The sequence below is a fragment of the Perognathus longimembris genome, chromosome 4 (assembly GCF_023159225.1).
Source record: "Perognathus longimembris pacificus isolate PPM17 chromosome 4, ASM2315922v1, whole genome shotgun sequence".
Lineage (NCBI taxonomy): Eukaryota > Metazoa > Chordata > Mammalia > Rodentia > Heteromyidae > Perognathus > Perognathus longimembris.
In genome coordinates, this window is record NC_063164.1 from 68,332,572 (window position 1) to 68,351,235 (window position 18,664).

The 18,664-nt window shown below is 37.6% G+C and overlaps 1 protein-coding gene across 2 annotated transcripts in view; it reads left to right on the plus strand.

Annotated features, from left to right (window-relative positions):
• Positions 1 to 18,366, plus strand: part of Stam2 (signal transducing adaptor molecule 2) — a 42,940-nt gene extending 24,574 nt beyond the window's left edge. Inside the window, exons 8-14 of one of the 2 annotated variants that reach the window (XM_048345469.1) lie at positions 1,177 to 1,271; positions 2,602 to 2,699; positions 2,821 to 2,908; positions 6,700 to 6,754; positions 11,318 to 11,471; positions 14,714 to 14,871; positions 16,358 to 18,366. In XM_048345469.1, the coding sequence (XP_048201426.1) occupies positions 1,177 to 1,271; positions 2,602 to 2,699; positions 2,821 to 2,908; positions 6,700 to 6,754; positions 11,318 to 11,471; positions 14,714 to 14,871; positions 16,358 to 16,586 (877 nt within the window). In that variant the 3' untranslated portion in view covers positions 16,587 to 18,366. The remainder of the gene's footprint in view (positions 1 to 1,176; positions 1,272 to 2,601; positions 2,700 to 2,820; positions 2,909 to 6,699; positions 6,755 to 11,317; positions 11,472 to 14,713; positions 14,872 to 16,357) is intronic. The other variant, XM_048345470.1, reaches the window with a different exon arrangement.
• The last annotated feature ends 298 nt before the right edge of the window (positions 18,367 to 18,664 follow it).

Genomic DNA, 18,664 nt, shown 5'->3' on the forward strand with positions numbered 1-18,664 from the left:
CATGACTGGCTTGGAACTATGTTCCTCCTGATGTTTGCCTCCCAAGTAAATAGGATTGAAGGTGTGCACCACCATACCTCATGTCTTTTTAGTGGTAAAAGGCTAGAAACAATTTAGATGATACATGTAATATGGAGGTCAGATCTTGCCAGCGCCATCATTGGCTGTTGAGGGGTGTCAGATTGACTCCATCTCAGATTAGTTAAAGAGAGCAGAAGCTGACTCCATCTTCATTAAGATCTCCCCCACCCTATCCAGGGAAGTTCCCCTTTGCTATAATAAGATTGTGTAAAGTGCTTGACCACCTGAGTAGTGCAGTGTTCAAGGTTAAACCTGTGCCTTCCCATGAGTAGGCATATCAGCCTGCATCATGTGAGCCCCGCCAAATCCATGTGCCAATTCTAACTAAAACGATAGGTTACTTCAAACAGTTGCTGTAAGGCAGATTGTAACCCCATTGGCTACCTGCGTGTGGCAAGCTTGACCATGTGGTATTTGCCTTTATAACCCAACCTGAGCGTGGAGCGTGGCCTAGGGTGTGCGGCCCCAGCTCCTGAGTCTGGGCTATGGCCCTGGCTTGTCTATGCTGCGGCCCTGGCTCACCAGCCTGCTTTTTATGGTTGCAGTTCCAGCTCCCCACTCTGGGCCGTGACCCTGGCCTGTCAGTATACTTTTTACTTCCCCGATAAATCCATCTTTTTACTGGAGACTGTCTCTGAATAGTGGACTCTTGGAGGGATGGGGGATGCCCCCCACCCACCTCATTACAGTACAGACTTCATTGTTTGTATTTTTCAGTGTCTTCTTGTTTGTTTTTAAACTCAGAGCCTTGTGTTTGGAGGGCTTGCTTGCTCAGCTGGCACTCTTACCATTTGAGCCATGTCTACAGCCCTGCTTTTTGCTTGTTAATTGGAGTTAAGGAGCCTTACAGTCTTTTCTGTCCAGGCTCTTTGAACTTGAATCCTCCAGATCTAAGTCTCATGAGTAGCTAGCATTTGCAGATATGATCCACCACTGCATGCCTCAATTTCTATTAAACTTAGGAAACACAGATTTTTTTTTTAGTATAGCTAGATACTTCAGAGTAGGGTAAATCACATTTTTATGTAATTCCTTTTGCTACTAATACACTAAAATGTAGAAGAATAAAGGATACTTTTTGCCCTTTGTTTTCAGCGATGCCAATTGGTGGAAAGGAGAGAATCACAGAGGAACAGGGCTTTTCCCATCTAATTTTGTAACAGCTAATTTGTACCTCGAGACAGAGGCAGGTAAGTTTAATCTTAAGTTTTTCACTTAAATTTTATTATTGGCATTTAAGAATAGATCCTATATGTGTTTCAAGCATGTTACCATTTTGGTAAAATGGTAAAAGCATTCCTGTTTAACATTCTTAATCAAATGATGTGATTCATTTATCCCCATGTCAATCCTAGGGAAGTTGCCTTACATTCTTCACCTCTGAGATTTAATATGTATAGTTGCTATACAAATAAGTGTTCACATCCACCTAATACTATGAGATGTGGTTTGTATTTTCTCTGTAAAAAGAATATTGATTTTCCCCCTCCTCACAGGGCTAAGTGGCCCCAGGTCTGAGGACCCTTGTCAGTAAGAGTGACCTGCTAATGATGATGGAAATAGCGGTGCCCTAAATTTTAGACCCTTTCCTATCTTGATTTCATTGTAGGGAACTTGACACGAGAATGGAATAAAATAAACAAGATAATCAGGGTCCTGCTTTTCAGGTGTTTTGAACTTCACATGTAGCCACATGTGGTTCTCTCAGATCCTGTCAGCCTTGCTGAGAAAGCATGGATTTATCTGCAGGCAGGAGGTGGGAGATCTCAATGGAGCAGTATTAATGATATGTTAGTCACTCTTCTGAGTCCTTTAGAATGTTTCACTTGATTTCCACAATTTTATGAGATAGATTTCTTTTTTTACTTTATCACAGCTAAGGAAACGAAGGCAGAGGTATGTGATAGAGCCAAGACTTAAGTTCTGCATTCTGACCTTAGAATATGCTTAGACTACTCACTGAGTCACATATTAGTGCTAATCCTTACAAGGTTTTGAAAAGAAATGTAAAATGAAAAAACAACAACAACAACAAAAACCTACATCATGTCCAGTATTGTCTTTGTATGTGAAGTGATAATACCAGAAAAGCAAGTTGTGAGATGGTGATACTCACTTGAATACCAGTAGGTACATTGTCACTACTTATACTTTCTTCCTTAAGTCAACTTTTATAGTAGATGGAAATATTGGAGACTGTTTTGTTTTGTTGGTATTCTGTGGCAGTCCTAGGGCTTGACCTGTTAGCTAATAATCTACTTGTAGTTTTTACCCCAGTTTTCTACCATGGTGGTTACACTAGAGTGGAAGCTCTGTGAATACCAGATTCCTGTGTGCCTTGCTCCCTGGTGTATGTGTAAATACCTATGATTGTGTGTACTACTTACAGTAGTAAGTGCTAAACAAATACCATGACACATGCGTAAACATACATTTCCTTGTGGATACTCATAGGCCTTTTTAAACTAATGACTTAATTGACTAAATGCTGAAGAATTGAAATTTACTTTGTTCCCATAGCACCTGTGGACAAATTGAATGTAATTGATGATGATGATGATGATGATGATGATGATGAAACTGAGGATTCAGAGGCTGAGTCCATTTATATAGATGAGGTAGAGTTCTTCTTTTGTCTAATAGTTAAACTGTTGAGACTTTTATAATGTGTATTATCTTTGAGAATGCCTGCAAAGATTAATTTTCTATTTACTAAGCTGTTTCTTACTACTTTTTAAGGATAAAATGGATAGAGCCCTACAAGTACTTCAGAGTATAGATCCAACAGATTCGAGGCCAGACTCTGAAGACCTTTTGGAGTTAGAAGGTATTTTAATATTAGGGATTGCTTTAATGTTACTACTGGTGGTTTTCTTTTTCTTCTGCTTTGTGTTTGATTTTTGAGATTTGAAGGAGAATAGGCTAGTTCTGTAATAGTATAATGTTCACTTAAGAGGTATTTGTTATGCCAAGTCGTGAAACGACCACCAAGAAGACCACCGAGACTCAGACGTTCCGAAATGCAAAAGCAAGGCAAGGCTGGGCCGCAGCCTGGGCCTTGTCCTACCCACCGACACAGTGGAGGTTAGGAGGAAGCCCCAAGCTGCGATTTCACAGGACTTATAAAGGCAAAAAACAAAGTTACAGCAATCAGGTGTTCAAGCAAGACAAAAAACAAAGTTACAGCAATCAGTTGTTCAAGCAAGCAAGATTAGGACACGGGTACAAATCTGATTGGCTCAGGGCTCAAGACATTCTGGGGACGGTTAGAGTTAAGCATTCCCAGGCAGTTAGAGTTCTTGACCCGCTTGCCCTGGGTTTGCTCATAGTTTAAACAGACAACAAAACGGGGGCTGCCTGAAAATGGGGTTTACTTTAACTCTTCATTCCCCCCTTCAGTATTATCATACCCACATATGTTATAAATATGCTCCCCAAGATCCACTGGAGTCACAATGACAGATATGAAAATAAAGCATTGTCTCAGCAAAGCAAAATTTACTTCTGCAGAAAACTGTGCCATCAGCCAACAATTTGGCAAGCAAGCACACAGAGCAACAAACATAACCTGTTTCTTTCTGGGTACCAAGTTTAAGAGCAGCAGTCCCATCAGACTGGCTCTTGTCTCATCCTTGCTCTCCCCAGCAGCCTGTGGATGGAGTCACTTTACAGTCCAGGCAAGATTAAGCTCTCCAAAAGAGAAATCAATGATTTGATTTTTATGTACAAGAAAAAAGGGGGGAATGTAATATGGAGGTCAGATATGGCCAGCGCCATCATTGGCTGTTGAGGGGTGTCAGATTGACTCCATCTCAGTTAAAGAGAGCAGAAGCTGACTCAATCTTCACTAAGATCTCCCCCACCCTATCTAAGGAAGTCCCCTTTGCTGTGATAAGATTGTGTAAAGTGCTTGACCACCTGAGTAGTGCAGTGTTCAAGGTTAAACCTGTGCCTTCCCATGAGTAGGCATATCAGCCTGCATCATGTGAGCCCCGCCAAATCCATGTGCCAATTCTAACTAAAAGGATAGGTTTCTTCAAACAGTTGCTATAAGGCAGATTGTAACTCCATTGGCCACCTGCATGGGGCCTGGCATTCTCTGTAAGTGTTGTAACCTCCTTGGCTACCTGCATGTGGCAAGCTTGACCATATGGTATTTGCCTTTATAACCCAACCCAAGCGTGGAGCTTGGCCCGGCCATGTGGTCCCAGCCCCGAAGTCTGGGCTGCCCCACTGGGCTGCCACCCTGGCCGGTCAGTATACTTTCTACTTCATCCTGGCTGGTCAGTATACTTTCTACTTCCCCAATAAATCCATCTTTTTACTTGGGGGGCGGGGGAAGCTGCCCCTCTATTTATCCCTAATGCAGCAGGCCCCGCCCCTTTGCTTAAATTGGTCGAGGTTCATAATCTGCACAGTTGGCTAGTTTGAATAGCCAACTGTAATCTCAATTGATGTAATCTCAAAACATAACAACATCTTCTGCCATTTCTTGAGTAATCTGAAGTGTGTCTTAATTTCACCTTGAGGAGAAAGGAGTTTAAGACAAAACCTTACTTTTCAGAAACTCTTTCTTTTCCCAAAGCAGTTCCTCTTTCTTTAACCAGAGCCTAGCCAGTGGATCAAAGCTGGAACTTTTTTTTTTTTTTTTTTTTTGGCCAGTCCTGGGCTTGAACTCAGGGCCTGAGCACTGTCCCTGGCTTCTTTTTGCTCAAGGCTGGCACTCTGCCACTTGAGCCACAGCGCCACTTCTGGCCATTTTCTGTATATGTGGTGCTGGGGAATTGAACCCAGGGCTTCATGTATACGAGGCAAGCACTCTTGCCACTGGGCCATATCCCCAGCCCCCAGAGCTGGAACTTTTTAGCAACATACTTTGATAGAAGGAAGGCACAGTTTTTCTCACATTTTTTTTTTTTTAATCTTGGGTCTTGAACTTGGGAGGCAATGTCTCTGAGCTTTTTTTGCTTTAGCACTCTTAACACTGAGCCACAACTCTACTTCCAGCTTTGGAGATAATAGTCTCAGATGTTCCTTCCCAGGTTGGCTTCTAACCGTGGCCCTCAGATCTTAAAATCCCAAGTTACTAGGATTACAGGTATGAGCATTAAGCACCCAATCACCTATCCTTTTCAGGAAGGGAAGTCTGTGTTCCTGTAAGCCCACTAGTAAAATAGGCTGAGGAAATCTTCAGTCCAACAAAAATGAAGGACACAATTGGAAATAACAGCATACTAAATTAATTTAAATTCAAATGTTCTGTTATTATTTGTCTTCTACTATGACTTTAAAGGTCTACATTATTGTCTTCTACTATGACTTTAAAGGTCTACATTATACATGCTCAATATTAACTTTGTAATTTGATGCATATGTTGTTTTTTAATCTCTTAAGAAATTTGAAAAACATGTTTTTATACTTGTTAATACTCCTTTGAGAGAAAAAATGTAGTAAGTGGATAAATTTTGAATCTGTTTATTGAAGAAAGTCTGCTTTTTGGAGTATAGAATATTGTGATATTTATTGTATCTGTTTTTATACTTTACATAAATACATATTTAAGTTTGAAAATAGTTTAAAATGTGTATATGTAGTTAGCATATGACAGCATGCTTTATGCACTGATGCGTAAGTTTGTCTTTCTTAACCAATAATAGTTTTCTGGAGCTGGGAATATGGCCTAGTGGCAAGAGAGCTTACCTCATATACATAAAGCCCTGGGTTCGATTCTCCAGCACCACATATATAGAAAACGGCCAGAAGTGGCGCTGCGGCTCAAGTGGCAGAGTGCTAGCCTTGAGCAAAAAGGAAGCCAGGGACAGTGCTCAGGCCCTGAGTCCAAGCCCCAGGACTGGCAAAAAATAAAAATAAAAATTTCTGGATACCTGTCAGACCTCGGCATCACTCCAGATGTTACAGTCAGTAAACTTAGTTAATAGCTCCAAGGGCCATGAGATTTCTATTTTTTTTTTTTTTTTGGCCAGTCCTGGGCCTTGGACTCAGGGCCCGAGCACCGTCCCTGGCTTCTTCCCGCTCAAGGCTAGCACTCTGCCACTTGAGCCACAGCGCCGCTTCTGGCCGTTTTCTGTATATGTGGTGCTGGGGAATCGAACCTAGGGCCTCGTGTATCCGAGGCAGGCACTCTTGCCACTAGGCTATATCCCCAGCCCGAGATTTCTATTTTTAACTGTGACCTTTTCACTGGTTATCTGACAATAATAATATAGTAGAATGAAAATCATATTAAAAGTCCGTCCATTATCATCACGAGCATAAACTTCATTTTTATTGTATTATGCTTGCTGTTTGATATTGATACTCTCTTGTTAAAAGTTAATGAAATTATGGCTGGGAATATGGCCTAATGTTAAAGTGCACACCTCATATATGTGAAGCCCTGGGTTTGATTCCTCAGCACCACATATATAGGAAAAGCCAGAAGTAGCGCTGTGGCTCAAGTGGTAGAGTGCTAGCCTTGAACAAAAAGAAGCCAGGGACAGTGCTCAGGCCCTGAGTTCAAGCCCCAGCACTGGCAAAAAAAAAAAAAAAAAAAAGTTGCTTAAATTAGCTTAAGCTTTGTTAAGTTTCTGTATTTGCAAGTTTTTTTGTATTTACAGATATCTGCCAACAGATGGGCCCAATAATAGATGAAAAACTCGAAGAGATTGATAGGTAAGATTTTTTCATACAAAAAAGCAAATATTTAGTGTTCATAGGTTTGTTTTTGTCTTTGGGTGGTTGTTGTTTCTTTTTTTTTTTGCAGACTTAAAACTAATGAAAATTTTTGTGGAGCTGTATTTTCTGTTGAAAATATTTTTCAGTTTCTCAAACTCCTATAAGCTGCTATTATCAGTGTGTTTGCTTTTTAAATTTTGCCTTCTCTTTTGTACTGATGATTAAACTCAAGAAAGTACTCTTATCACTTGCTCCTTTCATTTTTAGTGTATTTTTCAGATCTGCACAGGTCTTGGACTTTGATCCTCTTACCTCTACCTCCTGAGTAGCTGGGATTACAGACATCTGACTTCTTTTTGAAATAGTGTCGTGCAGATTTTTGCCCTAGCTAGCTTTAAATTCAATCCTTTCTCTGCCTTCTGATAGCTAAATTTTGAGAGTATGCATCATGCTTGGCCTAGGTGGTATTTTTTTATTTTGGTAGCAATTTTTTTCTAATGTCAGGATTTATAGTATGGAGAATTGATGACTTTTCCTTTTGCATGCCAGTCATTTTCTTATATATATATATAGGCTGGAATTGAGGGGACACTGAGAAATGAAGAATAAAGTCAATAGAGAACAGCAAGCATTGTCTTGTAATGCAGTGAGTAGTGATAACAGCCTCAAGGGAAATTTCACTAATTAGGGAAGAAATCCAATGTAATAGAATTTATTTTTCCCCCTTCATCTTGCATTCCTCCTCCTTCTCCCGGCTTCCTCCTCCTCTTTATCCCCGCCTCCCTACCATCTCCCCACTTTCCTCTCCCCTCCACCCCCCTTACTGAGTTTAATTTCAAGGCCTGGGCTCTATCTATGCTAAGAGGCTTATGAACTTTCCAGACCGAGCCAGCATCAAACACAACTTGTTCCTCAGATCTCAGCCTCCTGAGCACCCTAGGATTATAGGCATGAAAACTGTTTCTCTTTTAATTTTTGCTGTCCTACCTAGTTATATTGTTCTTTAGAAATAGCAGCAACACTTGAGGATAGGCTCTCAGAGGCTTAAGCTTGTAACTTGGTTCTGTGCCCTTCTCTCAGTTCTCAGTGCTTTTTGTCTAGTGAAACTGGATGGAAGACAAGGGAGAGCCCTAACTAATCTGTCACTATCCATTGCATACCCAGTTATATAAACAGCACAAGAAAAAAAGGGTTATTATCACCAAAGTATTAAAGAGAGCAGGAATTGCTTTCTGCCACTACCAGGGAAGTAAAGTGCTTTTGCAGGAGGAAGTGAAATGATTTTGCAGGAGGCTTTCAGCTCATTAGAAATTATCATCTTCATTCCATCGAGAAGTTCTTTTTTTTTTTTTTTTTTTTTGTGGCCAGTCCTGGGGCTTGGACTCAGGGCCTGAGCACTGTCCCTGGCTTCTTTTTGCTCAAGGGTAGCACTCTGCCACTTGAGCCACAGTGCCACTTCTGGCAATTTTCTGTATATGTGGTGCTGGGGAATTGAACCCAGGGCCTCATGAATACGAGGCAGGCACTCTAGCCACTAGGCCATATCCCCAGCCCCAATCGAGAAGTTCTTATGTAAACCTTTTTTTTTTTTTTTTTTTTTGGCAAAAGTAAAAAGCAAATCCCTACAGCAATTAATAAAACAACAGTAGTAGTTTAGACATATTTTAGAGGAAGCATTACATATGTACTCACACATCTGCTTTGTTTTGGTGAAGGGATGTTTATGATTAGAAAAGATGACAGGGAAAATTATCACAATTATTATAAGTGAGGCTGGTATAAGTTTAAATTTTCTTGGACCAAAAAAATTGCTCATTTCCTTTAGTGTAACAATTCCAAATCCATACTGATGGCCAGAGATTTAGCTGTTAAGGTGCTCATCATGGTGCTATTCATGACTGCAAACTTGGAAGTAGCTAAAATGTCTTTCAGGGTGAAAATGTACATCCACACATTCTACAGTAGAACTTAGTGTCATTGGACTGATATCATAATGTGTGTGGCAAAAAATGGAGACTTGTAAATCTTAATTTTGTTAACAAAAAGATTATCATTAAAAAAAAAAGTCCTTAGGGGCTGGGGATATAGCCTAGTGGCAAGAGTGCCTGCCTCAGATACACGAGGCCCTAGGTTCGATTCCCCAGCACCACATATACAGAAAATTGCCAGAAGCGGCGCTGTGGCTCAAGTGGCAGAGTTGCTAGCCTTGAGCGGGAAGAAGCCAGGGACAGTGCTCAGGCCCTGAGTCCAAGGCCCAGGACTGGCCAAAAAAAAAAAAAAAAAGTCCTTAGAACAATAAAACTCAGAGTAACCATAACTGGTAAGAGTTAATTTTTTGAATGGGAGCGTAATTTTTAACTACTTTCCTCATTTCCAGTTTGTGGAAAGGTCAGCTGTCACTCTTTTGTTCTGTGGCCACTGGTAGTGGAAGCAGCTCTCGAAAATGCTTCAGATTCAAAAAGCTTCATTGATGGTTGATGCCTGCTGGGACTCAGAGTACAATATTAACATTTATATATGGAGAAAGTGAACATATTTCCGTTGAGTGGGTCACCAGTTCCTTATTCCATATATTTAGAAATTCCTGACAAAACATTAAGTTGTACATTTCATACCTATCATACTGGAGAATAAAATTTTGGAGCATTGATCACAATAAGGAATTACATGGATAAGCATATAGGTTAAATATAAAAAGTACAAGTAGATGTATTGATGAGCAGTCTGCCAGAGATAATTGTATGTTCCAGTCTGTTGTAATCTGAGCTGCTATCTTCCCAAATTATTTTCAGCCATCAAGTTGCTCTTTAAATTCTTCCTCTGTGGACTTTGCTTGTCCCTTTGATTTATTTACACTACACCAGTGACCAGACATAGTCTTCATTTTCAGCTTGGCCTGCCTGTCCTTACTAAGGATCAACTTAAGTCCTAGCCTCAGCATGCAGCCTTTCCAGCCTGATGCAGGTCAAATTAATTGCCTTTTAAAAATTCTTCTCTTATCTGCCTATTTCATATGATTTTTCATTCATTGTACATTATGTCATTTGCTGTTTTTCATGTTCTTTACCTTATCTTCCTAATAGATTGCAGTCCCTTTCAGGGGAAGAGAATTGTGTTTTCTTTAAAAAAAAAACTTTTTTCTTTTAGTATATGTTTGCCTTTTGCCAGTACCAAGGGCTTTGAACTTGCTTGCCTGGCTTGCTCATCTTGATGTTTTTAACACTAGAGCCATATCTCCAACCCAGATTTTTGCTGGTTATTTTGGAGGTGCAGTTTTATGTATCTTTCTACCCAAACTGGTTTTGAACTGTGATCTTCCTGGACTTTAACTTCCTGAGAAGCTAGAACTACCAGTATCTGATTCTTCTAGTATGGTTTTCAGTGCCAGTCATTAAAGTATTGTTAATGCTTTTGGGCTTTTGTTCAAGATTCTTAAATATGATTTCAGACACAGTAACCTTTCTGGCTTTCTACTGTGCTCTCTTGGTGTTTCATCAGCATATGTATTATGTGGGCCAAATTTTTATGGCTATTTTTTAGTCCCACATTTGTTAACATAGATGCTTAATTTCTGTAGTTGTGCTATTTCTGAAAATGGAAGCTAAGCTAATTTATATAGTCATTCTTTGTTGTTGTTATTGTTTAGTTTAGACATAAAGATAACAGATTCTAATAGAGGACAGGTGATAAGTTTTAAAATGACTCAGTTCTGCTCATTTACTTGTGGTAGCCCTGTATCTGTTTTCCTGCCTCTCTGCTTCCTAATCTTCATGAAAACTACATTCAATAAACCAGGGTTGGGGGTGCTTAAGCCAGGCAAAAAGTCACCATTTAACCTTTGTAAATTTGTCAGTTTATCACTCCTGGGTAACAGACAAAATTATACCATTTGGAAGGATTTGCTCAGTCCATGAAGAAATGCGAAAATGTCTATTTGTATTTATTAGTATTAAAAGTCAGATACCTGACTTCATTTACTTTCTCTAAGATTGATCAGTCAACAAGCAAGAACAATAAAGGCTGGCTTGTAAATATATGGTATTACTTGGATTTTCAAGGATAATTAACTTTTTTTTTTTTAGTTCCTCCATAGATATAATTCAGTGAAAATGTGGTGTTTTTTGTGTGCTCTTGATATTGAATGTTGTATTGTGCATGGGCTCTGGGCCTTGTCTGCACACTTTTTCTTTACTGAAAATTATAATTATGACTTAGACTCTTACCTAAATTGTGAAACTTTTTCTTCATAGTTGAATTTTTAAGAGAAACCTATAGAGTATTAAGCTAAACTCTCTTAGCACCAAAATTACGAATTGACTACATTTTGTGAGATGTGGAACCAATTTTTCCATAATATTATAAAGTCATATCAGTCTAGCTATTATAATGATTAAATAATTTCTTCTCCAGTTTCCCATTGTGACTGTTCTTTCCTTGCCTTGTATATAAAATGTCTTTAAAATATGAATAGAAGAATGCTAAATTTAAAAAGTAATTTACATTTCTAAGTAACATGCTTAAAAACTGGAAGAGTATGAAAATTCTTTTCTTCTTTATCAGGAAGCATTCCGAACTGTCTGAGTTGAATGTAAAAGTTTTAGAAGCCCTAGAACTATATAACAAGTTGATGAACGAAACCCCAGTCTATTCTGTTTATTCAAAGCTTCATCCTTCGGCACATTACCCATCTGTGTCAGCGGGGGTTCCAGTGCAGGTAAGAAGTTTTTGAGAACACTTTTCACAATTGTTAAAAAAAAAAAAAAAAAGATTAAGAAATGCTGAAGAGTATATAGTATGGAATTCTGTATGACCCATGAATAAAATTGTAAGGCTAACTTGTGTTAGTTTTCCTTCACTGTGACAAAACACCTGAAAAAAAATCAACATAAAGAGATTTATTTTGGTTCATGATTTCAGAGGTTAAAGTTCATCATCAGATGGTTCCAGTATTTTAGGTCAGAAGTGAGACTGAGATGTGGTGGGAAGCAGCAGAGATGCATGCTCCAAAGCTATTGGGAAGAGGAGATGGTCTGAGGACCAGATATACCTTCAAAGGCATGTGTGCTCTCACAAACAAGGCCCCACCTCCTTCATTCAGAAATGAGTTTATTCAGCTGTGAATTCATCTCAATCACATTTATGATCCAATCACTTCTCAGTATCACCTTCATCAGGGCACTAAACCTTCACCATATGAACTTTTTGTGAATGGATTTATTTTAAAGGTTGTTGCTTAAAAATACTAGACATGTCACTATTGGCTATGTGTAAGTAGGCAAAAAGAATATTAAGTATTAAGAATACTTAATACTAAGAATGCTTAGAACTTAACATTAAATATTAAGTATGAGCTAACTACGTAAGCCTTTTGTGTGCATGTGTGTGTGTGTGCCAGTCCTGAGGCTTGAATTCAGGGCCTTGGTGCTGTCCCTTTGCTTTTTGCTTAAGGCTGACACTATGCCACTTGAACCACAGCTCCACTTTCGGCTTTTTGGTGATTAATTGAAGATAAGATTCTCACAGACTTTCTTGCCCAGGTTGGATTTGAACCACAATCTTCAAGCCTCCTGAGTAGCTAAGATTACAGTTGTGAGCCACTGGTGCCAGCCTTTATTTTAAATGAGGATACATTTTCTGGTTTACTCACAGCTCCTTGTGCTCTATCTGATGATACAGTAGAAGTTGGCAGAGAGGGCTTGACACCCAGATACTATTATTTTTCAACCTTTGCTCCTAGAAGGATTTGGATGAGTCATCTTGGGATGGGGCCACGAAGTTCATCATTTCAACAGTAACTTGAAGTGATGATAGATTTCAAGGAAGTATTAAAAAATAACTGAGTAATAAGTGCTGTAGTTTAGATATGGGGCACTCCATATTCAAACCATTTACCTTTGATAGTTTCAAGAAGTATTTGCTAGGTCTTAGTAGGAGCAAAATAGTGTGAGATACTGTCTGAAAAATAACTAAAGCAAAAAGAATTAGAGGCATGATTCAAGTGGTAAAGCTGCTTAAAACCCTGAGTTCAAACTTCAGTGCCACCAAAAAAAAAGTATTGGCCATGCATTGTTCACCAGAAAAGTTAGATAATACTAGACAAATATATTTTAGTTCAGTTTTAGATAGTGAGAAGTGCCTTTGTAGTGAGTGTGCCTTTGTAAAGATGAAGTATAAATCATTACATGCATATAAAATCCTTTTTGTAAGTATAAAACACATATCCTTTGATTTCAGATCTGCTATATCATGACTTCTGGATGAGGTACTTGTGCTGTTAAGAATATTGAATATTTCTTTAAAGATCTCTTCCAAGATTTCTTTTACTTCCATGATTATAAGTTAATGAATTTCCTTGGTTCTCAGAATGCTTTTTATTTTCTTAGATGCATGAAAAAAATTGTTTTTAGAAATTCATGCCTAATAAAGATGTATGGAGGTCTATGAGATGCAAATGTCATGTCAGCCACAAAAACCACCTTTTTTTTTCATATTCCCCTTCGTGTGCTTGACAACTGAAATGAATGCCAGTATTGCCATTGAGAAGTCTTTTATATTTTAACCAGTTTACAATGAAATTCGAAATGAACTTAGATATTTGTGTTAATTAATGAAAACTGGTATGTGTAGGAATTTGTGAAGGAAACATCAAGGAGAAAAGGTAGAATGTAGGTGCATAAATTAGATGACTTAACACAATATAATTGTTCACTTAAAAAAGAGTGGTTACTGTGGTAACTGTCACATCAAATAAGATGCATTTATCAAGTATGCCATGTCTGAACTTTTTGAAAATTACATAGGAGTTGAAGAAGGATTTCTGGGCACAGAAACACTACTAGAGTGTATTTATTATGCTGCTTCTGTGAAAATAAAATAGAAATGGCTACACATTTTATGATAGAACTATGTTTGCTTCTTTATCTATCTGAAAAGGGTTATTGTGATTATTCCTGTGTCAGGTGTTTAGTTGTGTTTTATAATCTGTCTTGCTAAGCACAACTAATTTTTTAGAGCCTTTCTGTTGGTTTCTTTGCATAGCACTATTTACTCTGTTCTCGTTACACGTAAGAGTATTTTGAGATATCCAAAGTCACTCAGGAACAGTAAACTACTGGGCATTCTCTTTCTGTAATCTTAACCTCTTGTCAGTGTGTTGTTACATGTTTGTTGAAGAGGTCATTGAGATGCAATGACCTCATTGCTTAAAAACTATTAACTTAAAGTAATTTATTGAACATGGGCATCATTGGCAATGTATATGTAGACTCTGGATTGTTTCCATGAATATTAAGCCTGGTATGTATAAGGATCTAGCTACTTAGGCCTATTTCTTTTTTTAAATGAGGATATATCTTCTGGTTTACCCACAGCTACTTCTACTCTATCTGACATAAAGGCATCTTCCAAAGAAGTTTCCAGAGAAGTCTTGACACTTGGATACCATTCTTTTTCAACTCTTTTCCTATAGAAAGATGTTGAATGAGTCATTTTGGAATGGGAATAAAGGCCATCATTGTCTTGAAATGAGGAAAGACTTCACTTCAAAGGAGTATTCACATACAATTAAGTAATGAGCACTGTAGATTAGGTTCCAACCCACTATTTAAAAATATATTACTACCTCTTTTCTTTTTTGCCTTTCCCCAGTCCTCCTACAAAATAAAGAAACAACCAAACAAGTCATAACGTTTCATATATTTGACAATTGGAAATGCTCTGCTTTTCAAAAAATATTTTATTGTCATTTTAAAGTGTTTTACAGAGGGATTACCATTTCACAATTTAAATAATACATTTCTTTTGCTCTGCTTTTTGTTCTTAGGTAGATAGGTTGGTGGGATCAGATTGCTCGTCAAAGAATTTTAACATTTTCTTTCCTTTAGTCTTTAAAGTTTTAGATATATTAAGTAAATGCCTGAGAGAAAAGTGAGTCAACTTTTTCTCTTTCATTGATAGGCATATCCAGTTCAATCACATGGTGGAAACTATATGGGTCAAAGCACTCACCAAGTAAGCTATGGCCTAGGACCAGACCATATTGGTTCACTAAGATCCCTTCCTCCAAATGTAAATTCTTCAGTAACAATCCATCCTGCTCCAACTCCATATTTAAGGTAAGTTTTGGAGTGCTGTGTGAATTTTTCAAACACTTTCAAGGTGAGACCCTTTTTATAAGAATACTTCCAAATTTTATGCTTAAAATGAGCTTTTTGAAGTATCCATTCATTAGCTTTGCTGGCTATAGTGTGATGGTCACTAAGACTTATGCCTATAGTTTGGTTCCCTAGGACACAGTAATGCTAATTATATTTTGTAGGGACTACCCATTGTGTGCTTTTCAGTGAGGTGCTGTAAAATTAGCCTTGTGAAGTACTCCCAGACATATTTGTCTGCATGTGCTCCTCAGTATTTAAAAATCTGTTATTTTAACTTATAAAAAGTAAATATTGAGGCATAGATTTTTTCTGTTTAATTTTTTAAAAATGCAAACACTTCTAAGAATCGTTTTAAAATTTTTTTCCTTCTATTTACTTCCATACAGAAAATGCTCATTCAGTATTACATTGATTCTTTTCCATTCTTAAATACCATGTGTATGACTTTTACATCTTACCAGAAAAGTAAATAGCCTGTTATATTGCTGTTTGGTTAGATTATGACATAAAATTTTGTTACTCCAATAGGAATTAGGGACAAAAATGACTATAGTACTGGCCTTCATACTCCTCCATTGTCAACAGTATTCTATATAGTTTAAAATTACATGTTGTAAAAGAAATCTTTGCCATAGTCATTACAGAAAAACAAGTAACAAAAAGTTCTTCCATTTGGTGTGAATTTTTACTTTAGTTATGGGGGAGTGTGTGTGTGTGTGTGTGTGCACATGCTTGTGCGTGCGTGTGCATGTGTGTCCTTATGCATTTGGGAAGCTTCAGTAGATAAACTGTTCTAGATTTTCCTAAGGGCAGATTGTGGGTCCACTGTTGTCTTTTTGAAAGTGAGAAGTGGAAAGCTTGAAGAGCTTGCCGGGTTACAAGTGGGAAGTAGAGAGTATGTGCCACAGGTGCCCTTGAGTCGGGCCACAGTGACCACAGTCAGGAGTTATTAGCATCTCCGTAGTTTTTAAATATTTTCACTAAGAGATGTTGAAGAAAGCAAGTCTGCATTTTGTTGAATTTTTAGTGCTCCTTTTCTTAGCACATATGAATGTATAAGCACATACATAATGTTTAAGGTATATAAACTTTTTAAAAAGAAGATAGAGAAGGATTTTTTTGGAAGGGGGTGCCTGTCCTAGGACCTGAGCCTGGGCATTGTCCCTGAGCTCTTTTTTGCTCAAGGCTAGCACTCTACTACTTGAGCCACAGCTTCACTTCCAGCTTTTTTGGTAGTTTAGCGGAGATAAGAGTCTCATAGACTTTCCTGCCTGGGCTGGCTTTGAACCAGGATCCTCAGATCTCAGCCTCCTGAGCAGCTAGGATTATAGGCATGTGCTACTGGCACCTGGCTGAGAAGGCATTCTTGTCATGATGACTGATCTCTGACCATAACCTAGATAATAAAAGTAAATGTGATTTTCTTTTTAAAATTTTATTTTAGCACTGGACAAGACACTGTTTCCAATCCTGCTTACCTGAGCCTGAACTCTAATCTTCAATCAGTTACTGGTACAGCTGCATACGCACAGCAGATGGGGATGTCTGTGGACATGTCATCTTACCAGAACACTGCTTCTAATTTGCCACAGCTAGCAGGCTATCCAGTGGCCGTGCCTGCTCATTCAGTTGCACAACAACCCACAAGTTATCATCAGCAACCTCTCCTTTAGAGATACAAAAGCATCTTCTTAGAAGTCTTCTTCATGTGGGTATTCACTCAGTCCTCATAGGTCTAATCTGAAAATATCATAAAAGCTGTTTTCCTCTCAACTCAAAAGGACCATGAATAAATAAAGCACAAAAACCTGTCTTACTCTGAAGGCTATAAAAGGTTTTGGTTTTTAAATCCAGTTTATTCAAAGTCAGCCTGTTTAAGAGGCAGTTTAAAGATGCTTCCATGGGCTGGGAGCCTGGCTTAAAGAGAGGGCCTATCTAGCAAGCAAGAGGCCCTGAGTCCCACCATAATTAAAAAGAAAAAAGATATGCCTCCAGGTAGCTTTGTTTTCTTTACAAATCTCAATATAAATCAGGACACTAAATACTATGAGAGGAAAGTAAAATTTTTACTTTGAAGAGACCATTGTTTTCCTCTAAAATGTGGTTTTAAGAATACTAAAGACCTTTAAATTTTTTTTTGTCTGAATATTTTTTTCAGTTTCTCTCACACTATTATCTTAAAAGGCAAGCATCTTTTTGCACTTAGCTTGCCAACATACTTCCTTTTGGTTTCTTAAATTGCAGTTGTGTTTGCTGTCCTGTCAGTTTTGCTCCCAGTGTTAGGTTGAGTAATAATTAGCATATAATTGTCTACAGAATCAAGAGCAATTTGGAAGGAACAAAAATGTTTCATGTTTTCAACAGCGAAAACCATGTATATGCAGATGTGTGATAAAGCTTTTTGCCAGCGATGTCCTTAACAACAGTGCCAACAGTGGGCTAAGGAATGTCCCACAAAACATTCCTAGTCCCTGAGAAAAAAAATGTTTCCTTTTCTATAAAGGTCCCCGGTATTTAGAATTGCCACTAATGACCTTTTCAAGTGACTTTGGCCATTATCTAATGAAGATACAGTCCATTTGTTTTCTTTCCTGCATGGGCAGAGATGCTGCATTTCCTTTCTAGGGATTATATGTGAATTTGAGCCTGGAAACATTCCTAATAATGAGATGGCATACAAACCAAGAATGAATAAGTGTTACTGGTGCGTTATTTTATTTTTTAAAGAAGGATTCAAAACCTTTACTAAGCTGTCATCGTGTCAAGTTATTATTAAGAAATTTGTCCGTTCCTTTCAGAAATAATTCTGTGCTTTTGGAGTCATAGCAGGTTATGATTTAGTAGAAAATAATGGACTGTAAGAAAATGGTCAAGGCAATCTTTTCTGAAGCCCATGTGTTTTACATTAGTTTATAGCATTACTAGATTCCATATACTGTAGAGGTTGGTAGTAAACTTTCTCCAAAAATTTGCACACTACTTTATCCTACCAACTTTTTTACATAACTCAAAATAAAAAAATACATATTTAGATTGGGAAAAATAATAAGCATAGTTTGATTTTTTTAAAAAAAGTTATACTTTTTGCATGGGTGGAAAGTTTGTACATTTGTTTTTTAAAAGAAAGCACTCTTTCTACTAAGAATCCATTTAAAGGTAGTTCTGAAAATGTTGTCATTTATTTATGCATATTTGGTTACAAGTATGTTCCTTTTTCAAAGAAACTTTATTCCAAAACAAAATAGCTGTATATAGTATTTGATGTACATGTAAAGGGAAAGCAAGCAGTATTTCCAAGCCTAGTTTCTGTCTTATTTTCAGATCAAGTAACTGAAAAGGAAGTTTTAACTTCTAACATGTTCTGTTTTTCCTCCTTCCATGTGAATTCAGTTATGTATAATTTTTTTTCCAAAATGGCACCTTACTTTTTTGAAAACAGATCTTCTGTTCTTTTAAAAATAAAGATATTTAAAGCTGCTCTTATAATGTTTCCATATATGGAAAAATCTTACATTTTCACCCAAGCTATATTTAATAAATTTATTTTAATGTTCATGTAAATATTTCATGTTTAATTGTGATATCAGTTGTAAAAGCTTAAGTCATCCTCAGTCTTGGAGCCAGTATAAAAACTACACACACAGTAAATTGGAACTGTCCAATTAAATTCAACTAATGTAATTTTGGCATAATAAAACGTGATGTGTATGTAAATTGTGTATGTTGGCATTTATCTTTGAAACTATGTAGA